Source organism: Nicotiana tabacum, chromosome 4, assembly GCF_000715075.1.
Source record: "Nicotiana tabacum cultivar K326 chromosome 4, ASM71507v2, whole genome shotgun sequence".
Classification (NCBI taxonomy): domain Eukaryota; kingdom Viridiplantae; phylum Streptophyta; class Magnoliopsida; order Solanales; family Solanaceae; genus Nicotiana; species Nicotiana tabacum.
The window spans coordinates 136,298,068-136,308,486 of NC_134083.1; the positions used below are offsets into that span (position 1 = coordinate 136,298,068).

Sequence of the window (10,419 nt, forward strand, 5' to 3'; positions counted from 1 at the left end):
TGTTTGGCCATAAATTTTTCAATCTTCACTTGAAGATGAATTTTGAAACTTTTTGAAAATTTGAAAAACTCCAAAAAGCTGTTTATCAAAATTTTCATGCAGATTACTCACAAAAATTCAAAAACAGCCCAAAATTATATTCATGTCCAAACACAACTCTACTTTTCAAATACCATTTTCAACTGAAATTTGTTTTGATATTTTTTCGAAATTTTACAATTCTTATGTCCAAACGCCCACTAAATTAGATGAAAAGTTGATTGCATGAGAACTATCAGAATAAATAAATAGTAAGAAATATGGAGGAAGTGATGTTATTAGCATTGAATCAATTTGTGGGCTCACCGGAAGAAACACGCACTCTTTCTTTGTTTTTCTGTCATTTTTTATAACTTGATTAGTCAAATTGATAATTATTTTAGCACACATGTAACCTATTAATCAATGAAATGAGTAGAGAATCAGGATGTTTCAAGTTTAAATTACAAATGAGATAAAAAATACTACTCGTAATTGATTTATTTTTATATATTTTAGTGTTGATAAATAGAGTTACTCGATACATATGTTGGGAAATAATAAGTACGATATTTGGTAAAATAATTGAGGTGCGTGTAAACTTGCTCGAATGGAACGACAAAAAAAAAAGCATCAATTATTTTCTTAAAGCGAAGAAGCTAGACATTTTCTTTCCCAAAATTTCTACGCACGTTGTCATCTTCGCATGCAAAGTTTTCTTCAAAGAAATTGGAAAGGACCTATTAATTAATTACTCATAACTGAACAATAAATTCTGCGGGGCAGGGCGGGTAACGCCGAGTGTGGATGCGGGGTGAATGAATGCGGATGAAAATGCAATACGGGGCGGGATAGGGCGAGTTGAATTTTTGCAAGTTAAGATAGGACCCGCCCCCAACCCGCACCGCCCGTAAGGTTGTCATCTCTAAGTGCTTTCGTGAAAAGTTGTTGAAGTCTCAAAGAAATTGTGAAAAAGAGGGGAATTTTAGCTTTTTGCCAATAATGATTAAGGCATAATCAGTTACGTAGGTTCACCGTTCTCTTGGCGTTAGCCTGTGATACTGACAGCTATGAACACGTTTGGATTAGCTTATTTTAAATAATTTTAAGTCAAAATAATTTTTAAGTTATTTTGTAGTATTTAAATATATAAAAGATTATTTTTAAGCACTTATTTTTAAGTAAAAATAACAAAAATAAGTCCAAAGCCAAAAACCAAAATTCTTAACTTATGACTTTTGGCTTAAAAGTCACATACAACCCGCTCATCCAAATGGGCTCTATATCAAATATTTTTGATATGTGATTTTGGCTAGAAAATACTCTTAATAAAATATACTATATATATATATATATATATATATATATATATATATATATATATATATATATATATCGGCTATTATAGAGCAACTAAAAATATATTACATTTCTCTACTCTACCTTCCCAACCTTCTACCTTATGAGCAAAAAAGAAAAAGAAAGTTTTGATTTAAATTAATTTCTCCTAAAAGTATTAAAGTTAATCATAAACGAGATATTGTTTTTATTACCAATTATTTTCTATATTTTCAAATGTTGAAATTGTCGACTACTATAAGTTTAATTTTTATAAGTAATATTTATTTGAAAAATAAAAAGTGACGTACCATAATTTTCAGTAGAATATGAGAATCTAGCAGGGGTAATAGAGAAAAAGACTAATATAGAAAGCCAATTATCATTTGATATATACTACTACATACCGAGTAAGAAGAAGCAAATTGGAAGTTGTATTTCAAAACCTGCAAAGCTTGTTCTTGCTTTCATATTACCTCAACTCAAACTGCTCCTCCTGTCTTTGTTATATACAACAAACAAAAAGAGTATTAAGAAAACTTCTACTCCGATCCATTTTGGCTCTTAGATTTTCTTGAATCTTAAACTGTAAGTGTTGCTTTTATCTTTGGCTCTAATTAGCCTTTTCAGTTTCTTGTTTATATGCACGTTATCTCCCCTCCCCCAAACACATACACACCTGCCTGGAACACAATTATATACTATCTTCTTCTTCGGGTATTTGATAGGTTTAACCTTTGATGTAATTTTTATCAGTTAGCTCATTATACTTTGGAAAATATTTTCTTCATAGTGTGCTGGTTAAAGTTTTAATATTTTTAAACCTATTATTTTCAACACGAAATATATATATATATATATATATATATATATATATATATATATATATATATATATATATATATATATTTTCGTGTTGAAAATAATAGGTTTAATAGTTCCGATCTTTTGTTTATCATTTAGTTAGAAATTATGCTTTCCTCCATGATTTAAATACTAGATATATAGAAACTTTAAAAGTGAGATTCAGTTTTAGGTTTAGCTCGTTATGTACTAATTTTTTTTTTTATGAAAATAAACTTGTTAGTTTGTTGTTCATTAACCATCTTAAATAATTATTAAGAGGGGAGGAAGAAAAAACAAAAAAGGAAAAGGAGGTATTTGTTCTACCGCGGGATTTTTATTGATTTGTGTAAGTAATCGATCTATCGCGGGATTTTTATAGATTTGTGTAAGTAATCGATCCACGTGGTCTTTCAACTAAAAGCTGTTATATCTGTCTGCCTACTGTCACATGTCGCTTTTAATGTTTTAGTACTAGCGTTTTTATTTTTGCTTCTAGTTTAACTTATAAACAACATATTTTATACTTTCCGCCTTGTGAACCTAATTCGTATCAAAAGTAATGACTCGTTTACTTATTTAAAAAAAAATTAATTTTATGCAATGTTTTATAACCACACAAAATATATAGGTCTCATATTATATCACAAGTTCAAAAATCTTTTCTATTTTCTTAAATTCTGTACCAAGTTAAATAGGTTCTCATAAATTAAAACGGGTATTTTACTTTGAGTTTAATTTGTATACATAGGTATCAACTCTCTTCTCTATCATGTCATATTTTACTTTATTTAAAAGATTACATATCTCATTTTTCATAAATATATGATAGAGGTATATAAAACTTCTAATTCCAACAGAAAAGACAAATTACTGAGAAAGAAAAGATAGCTTTTTGTAACCCGTAATAGTAGTAGCAGTTCAGATTCGATAATTTTCGTTTTTGGATAATTCCATACACTCCTCTCCAAATATATAACAATAAGTTTCTTCGGATTTGCGATATTATATTCTCCTATCTTATATGGATCTTTTGGCAAATGATCAACTTTCTACAATATCCCAGAACTGCCCTTTTGTGGTGTTAATAATTAAATGCTATTTCTTGTAATCTTTTGTTTAAAAGCCGATATAAGGTATTAAACAATACAACTATAATGTTCCTGGGAACCATCTTTGAGAGAATCAAGCAAGTTAAGAGAAAGAAGCTTGAATCGGTTCAAACTCCAAACTGAAATAATTTAAGCATTCAAAGTTTTTACCTCCTCCTAGAAACAAATATTATTAATTGCCAAAACTAAGTAATTAGTGTGTTAAGTTGAATTGACACGTGTTATGTTTTTGATTAAAAACAAATCACACCAATCATATAGCATAAACAGTGGTAGAGGTTTGTTTCTTCACAATTTTACATTCAACGATAGAAACCAGACGGGTAACTTTGGAATAATAATCATCTGAATTAGTTTATTACAACCAAAACAAAATAAGGAATGTGATTTTAATATATGAAATCACAAGAAAAGTTAATGTTTATGTTTGTGGGTGAAAAACCTTGGGATACCAGTGTTCAAATCCCATGGAAATAAAAGTTAATGTTTATTTTTTTTGCCTGAGCTTTGGTGAGCAAAGTTAATCGGATACTTGTGCAGCTAGGAGGTACCGGGTGGGCAAAGTTAATCGGATACTATTGTGTATACTATTGTGTTGCTTGGAGATAGCATATACCTTGTAGAATAGTCGAGTTACATGCAAGTTGCTGTCAGGGGCGGATGCATGCTTAACGAAGTGGTGTCACGCGATATAAATTATCTCTTTGTGTGTTTGTTATGTGTTTGATTTTGCTCTAAGAGGTCAAAGGTTCGAACCTTAAATAGTACCTTTTTTTTTTTGCAAATATTTGAGAGAGCCTATGTGGTTAATTGTGATGAAGTAGAATTTAACTCGGGACTGAGCCCTGGTCCACAGTGTTCAGACTTTGTATGCTGCGGATCATAACATGGAATGCAACTCACCGTAAAGTCCCCACAACAGCCGCGCCTTTGCGCCCAAAACACCACCATATATATATATATATATATATATATATATATATATATATATATATATATATATATATATATATAAGTCAAGGTTGTTCAAACACTTTGATATGAATTGAGTCTGCAAAAGTTTGGCTCGTTGGACTAATTTTTATGTAACATCATATGATGTATCTTCATTATATATATGTTGCAGTGAGAGAAGGGCAGCTTGTAATTGACCAAAATGGCAGCTGATGATATTAGTGAGAAGCTGTTAAGTAAAGTACAAGTCCAAGAGGGTGATAATGGATTGAAACTTAAGGACAAGATATGGAACGAGTGGAAGAAAATGTGGGTAATTGCTGCTCCTGCTATTTTTACTAGATTCTCAACGTTTGGTGTAAATGTCATTAGCCAAGCATTCATCGGTCACATTGGATCTATCGAACTAGCAGCTTACGCGCTTGTCATCACTGTCCTCCTCAGATTCGGGAATGGCATTCTGGTACTCCTTCCGGTCCATATTATCTGTCTTTTTGCATGTCCTTTAAAGAAAAAAGTTTAATTGTCCTTTATCTCTCTTTAAACGTCTCACATTGGATCCATTTAACTAGTAGCATATGCCTAGGCATCAATGTCCTCTTGAGATTCAAGCATGGCTTTTTTGTATGAATTTAACTTATATACGCTGACAGTGTGAAAAGTTTTTACACTATCAGTGTATTTTAACATGTTGTAACAGTTCTGAAGTTACTATTCAAACTTGTATGGAGGATTGCTTACTTGCTAATCTTTTATCTTACTTGATAAGTGTGACATTTACTATCAGTGTATAGAAATTAAAGCTCTTCGTCGAGCAAGAATGGAGATGTATAGTTCACTTGATTCGTCGATTGTATATAAGTAATAACTTTCATCCAAATTTCATCCAAATGTGCAGTTAGGAATGGCAAGTGGATTGGAAACGTTATGTGGACAGGCCTATGGTGCTAAACAATATCACATGTTAGGCATATATCTCCAAAGATCTTGGATTGTCTTGACAGTAACAGCGACTCTGCTTTTACCGATCTTTATTTTCACAGCGCCAATATTAAAAGCTTTAGGCCAGGATGAAGCGATAGCTAAAGAGGCCGGAGTCATTTCGTTATGGTTAATACCAGTGATTTATGCCTTCATTGCATCTTTTACATGCCAAATGTTCTTACAAGCACAGAGCAAGAACATGATCATTTCATACTTAGCAGCATGTACTCTTGTGATCCATATATTTCTATCGTGGCTTTTAACCGTGAAGTTCAAATTTGGAATTACTGGCGCCATGATATCGACACTTTTGGCATACTGGCTTCCGAATATTGGTCAGTTAATGTATGTTACTTGTGGAGGATGCAAAGAAACATGGAAAGGTTTTACTTCGTTGGCCTTTAAAGATCTCTGGCCTGTTATCAAGCTCTCTTTCTCTTCAGGTGCAATGCTCTGGTGAGATTTCACTCTATTGTTTCATTGTTTGCAAGTTGTTTCACACTCTTCATGTTAAATCAGAATCTAAATAGAAACTACCGGCGTATCACTTTTTCCTTATCGATACCCCTTGGATTTTTTCTAACGGGTATGAATGAGAAATGGAAGAGGCACCTCTTGGATTGCAACTCTTCATCTTACCCTTTCATTGTCTATATATTTAGAGGCTGGGCCTAAGTTTTCATATATGGAAATCTGAAAACTTCGCATTATTTTTCCAAATAAACATAAGTGTCAAGTGTGATTTACTCTGTTTGTTGAGTTTGCCGAAATTCTGCAATTTGTAGTGTCGCTATCACAGAATAGTTATTTCATTCTATCCTGGGAGGAATTAATCCAAAACCTTGGGCAGCAACGCTTTCTATTTTGTTTATTGAACTAACATTTCTTTGCTTCTCCAATTTTCTGGTTTTGAACACAGTTTACCAACAATACCAACTCTTTTTATATCCTTGACGATATTACAAAAGGACTATGAACGAGTCGTTTTATGTGATGAAAATCTTGAATCTTTTGGACTTGTTTTGGCAGCCTTGAACTCTGGTACAACACTATACTGATTCTTCTTACCGGAAACCTGAAAAATGCTATGGTTCAGATTGATGCTCTTTCTATATGGTAATCTTGTTGTATTCCACCTCTCTCAATCATTTAGACATTCCCTTACATCAGTCATCTTATTGATCAAGTTTTCCCCCTCTTTTGCAGTCTTAACATCAATGGTTGGGAAATGATGATTTCTCTTGGATTCTTAGCTGCAGCATGGTACTATAACCACAGTCCTAGAAACTTTAGATTCTTTTTTTTTATGTGACGATATCTCATTCATGTTCACGAACATATAGTGTACGAGTATCAAACGAGCTGGGAAGAGGGAGCGCAAAAGCAGCAAGATTTTCAATCTTGACAATAGTGGCAACCTCGTTTGTCATTGGCTTCGTCCTGTTTCTGTTCTTCCTGTTCTTGCGCGGACGCCTGGCTTATATATTCACTGAAAGTGAAGATGTAGCTGAAGAAGTGGATCACTTATCTCCTCTATTAGCATTTTCTATACTTTTGAACAGTGTCCAACCAGTTCTTTCTGGTAAGTTACTTGATTCATATGTTAAATGTATGAAATTGTAAACATAATATGAACATAATTTCCAATATTTGATGTCACAACTTTAAGATTTCATGTTACAGGTGTAGCTGTTGGAGCTGGATGGCAGAGCATAGTAGCATATGTTAACATTGGCTGTTACTACTTGGTTGGAATTCCAGTTGGAGTTGTGCTTGGTTATGTTTTCAATATGCAAGTTAAAGTAAGTTGTTCATTTCTTATTTTTTTTCTTTTTAAACTTTTCTCATTTTGGCTGATGGTTATTTTATCTTATATTTTTTTGTAGGGTGTTTGGGTTGGAATGCTGTTTGGTGTACTGACGCAAACTACAGTACTACTTGTAATCACTCTAAAAACTGATTGGGATAAGCAGGTATTTCTTCATTTTAGTCTGTGCACTAGCTTGACTACTAAGGTTACGGGTTTGAGCCGTGAAAGCAGTCATTAATAATTGCATTAGGTTAGACCGTCTACATCACAACTTTGGATGCGGTCCTTCCCTGGACCCTCCGTGAATGCGGGATGCTTTGTGCCCCGAGCTGCCCCATATATATATATATATATATATATATATATATATTAGAACTAAACTCATAAAATAATGATGAAGTTATTTTTCATTCGACGTACAAATTGTCTCCTGCAGGTATTAATTGCTCAGCAGAGAGTGAAGAAGTTCTTTATAGAAGCTGAACCTAATGCTGATTCACAGACTGCTTGAAGTTGAGATTTATACCTTTTTTGATTACTGGTATTTGCTGCCATATTATTTTACATGGCCTTCATTCATGCAAAAGGAAAATTTGAGTAGGGGCTCATTGGATTAATATCTCCTTCTCTTTCTTTTCTTCGAATCAAAATTTGTAGGAAATAAAAAGAAAAGAAGAATTGATGTGGCTTATCATAGGAATTTATTGTCAAAACTTCACTTCAATCAAAACCATACTGCAATCAGCAAAAGTGGAGTAATAAATTATCTAATGTTACATTTGTAACCATATTAATGGGCGAGCTTGCATATAAAACAGTTAAACTTACATATGGTTAGAGAAGATCAGAGAAAGGGTCACTGAGACTGGCGCATGCAGCTCTTAGTTCATCTGAACTTAGTATTTTCAACTGCGTGAAAAAATTCACTTAGATTTCAATATATACTAAGTTTGAACTCATAATTTAAAAACACAATAAGTTCTGTGCTAAGTCGAGGTGGATTCAAAATTTAAATTTAAGGGGTTCAATTTTTGAAAAAAATAATCTTCAAAGATTTCATATGTTTTATTTACCCATTTCACATGTTATATTCTAGCAACCTTTTGTGAAACTGACCATATAACTAAAATAATATTCGGAATTGATAAATAAATAGTGTAATAGATACCATGTGCAATGATTGTTATCCACCCTCTCACTGAACCTATATGTTATAATAAAAGGTCAGAAAATGACAATTACATGTGACGGATATTATGATTTCCCCTTACTTCATTAATAGTAGCGTTGCACAAAAATCGTATTACAATTAACGAGTGAATTCTGATCTTTTGATTTAACACAGTTAATTAGAAATCAAATATACCATTGTATCAGCTTCAGAGTTGAGTTCCAGTGGGGCTCTAACGAAGGTAAAATATTCTAGGATTCTGACCAATTCCCAATCGTTTAAGTTCCTTCTAAATTAAAACTTATGCTCCAGCCAGTATCAGATCTGCTCTGTGAAAAGTGAAAAGTGAAAACTTTAGACTTGAATCTCTGCCCAATAAGTAAAGATCAGAATAGTTCTCTTAAGAGGAGAGTGTCCATTCCAATTTCCAACAGGAGATCTACAAACCATTTCCAGCTTTAAAGCTTATCAATCATCCAACATCCCATATTTTTTGCTAGCTATTACTGTGTTCGATTTTACCAAGTAGGTATGGCTTTCCTCTTTTTGTCGACATGCCATAAAAAATTTCTTCTCATTTTGTCCAATTTGTTTTCCACCGTGATAGGCAGGGGAAATGGTGACATGAAATAGGTCGGAAGAGTATCCTACACACTCATTGATGAGAATTAATCTTCCCCCGAGCAATAAAATAGGCTAATCTTTTTTTGCATTTTTCTGCAACTCCTTGTCATCTACCTTGTGCTTTATGTTTTGCTCCCAATGGTAATCCTAGGTATGTTGTTGGAAGATCACTAGTCATGCAACTAAGCACCTCTATCCATGTTCAAAGTTGGTCTCCATTCCTTTATTTTGGTATATAGTTTGCTGTAGAAATTCCTAATGTTCCTCTTGATTGCCTCAGAGTTTTCATCTCACCATTCATTTCCAGTCTTTCATCTGTGAGCATTAGCCATTTTCTAAAAGTTGGTTTTCTTATCACCTTGTTTCAACCAAAGGCACCTGGAGTTTTGTCTCCCAACAGATTTGAGTTCATCTTTCAGCCAGATCTCTTTCTTCCATCACACTGTCCCAAATGAATAAGCATTCCATTGCTTAATTTGAGTTTCAACATCTCGAGCTTTTTGGCAAGGATGAAATCCAAAAGCTTTGTACCATCTCATCTACTCCTGAAGACTGATATATAGCAGCAAACTTTTTTAGTAAAAGTACTCAATAGTTAGCTATGTCTTACTTCTATAGCTTCATGGCTGGATTAGTACATGCACGAGCTGGAATTCTTGGCATTCAAAGCTTGCTGCAAAACTCACCAAACCGTGACATACTATTCATAGACTCTATAGACAAGTCTATTGCAGTAAAACGCCTTGAAATACTATTCATAGGCTCTATAGGGCAACTCTTTGGCTACTAACAAAGTACTACAATTCTAACCTTGTCTATCAGCCAAAAACCGGCTTCAAACATAAAGTAACAACACCTAAGTGTGTTGCAATCACTACATATGAGAGGGGCCGTAGATTTTATCAATAAGAAAAGACAACTGCAGCATGCAGAGTGGATTTGAAGCTTAGGAAATCCTGTGCCATTTCGACATAATTCCGGGACACATCACTCCCTTCGGACCTGGCAACAATGACCAACTTCTCTAGCACTTTAGCATTCTAGAGCAAATATGGTACCAATGGTCATACAAACTTACTTGCACTTAGTGGTCCATGTAAGTGAATGATCTTGACGGCCAGATTTAGCAACGAGCAGTTAAAATTATGTCTCCGAATCCTCCTATTGTATCCATCTTCAATTGTGAAACCTGAGAACAGGTACTGCAGGAAAAGAATCTGCTATAACCAGTTATTCTCCTTATAAAGAAGTTAAGAGAATCAAGGAGATGATTGTGGATAAAATAAGAATATGATGAATATATAGATTCATGGAACATGTCAAGTGCTTAGCAAATTTTACAAGTTGATGCGTGCAAACAACAAGATGGTCGCCTACTTCCGTTTTAAACATCTTTTTCCTACAATTACAAAAGGACGACAGAAAAATTGCCCTAATCATAGAATGAATTTTGATAGCACAACATGAAATTTCTGGCAAATCACTAAGTCTGTCTTCCGCCTCCATGATTTTTCTCTTCATTTTCCTATGCATTGCATCTGTTTACAATGAACTTGAGAATTTCA

The 10,419-nt window shown here is 33.5% G+C and overlaps 1 protein-coding gene across 1 annotated transcript; it reads left to right on the plus strand.

The window, feature by feature from the left end:
• Window positions 1-1,680: 1,680 nt before the first annotated feature.
• On the plus strand, window positions 1,681-7,809 carry LOC107763384 (protein DETOXIFICATION 21). The gene is made up of 9 exons (XM_016581876.2): window positions 1,681-1,944; window positions 4,438-4,728; window positions 5,164-5,705; window positions 6,279-6,365; window positions 6,456-6,512; window positions 6,593-6,831; window positions 6,933-7,051; window positions 7,136-7,222; window positions 7,496-7,809. Exons 2-9 carry the CDS (start codon window positions 4,468-4,470, stop codon window positions 7,568-7,570), a joined length of 1,467 nt encoding a protein of 488 aa, XP_016437362.1. The 5' UTR covers window positions 1,681-1,944; window positions 4,438-4,467; the 3' UTR covers window positions 7,571-7,809.
• The last annotated feature ends 2,610 nt before the right edge of the window (window positions 7,810-10,419 follow it).

What these genes read in the sequence shown, in the direction of transcription:
- LOC107763384 (XM_016581876.2), top strand. Translation starts at nt 4,468, where the DNA reads ATGGCAGCTGATGATATTAGTGAGAAGCTGTTAAGTAAAGTACAAGTC. An exon ending in TCTTCAGGTGCAATGCTCTG is followed by an intron (nt 5,706 to 6,278) that starts GTGAGATTTCAC and finishes TTGTTTTGGCAG; the next exon opens with CCTTGAACTCTGGTACAACA. An exon ending in TGTCCAACCAGTTCTTTCTG is followed by an intron (nt 6,832 to 6,932) that starts GTAAGTTACTTG and finishes TTCATGTTACAG; the next exon opens with GTGTAGCTGTTGGAGCTGGA.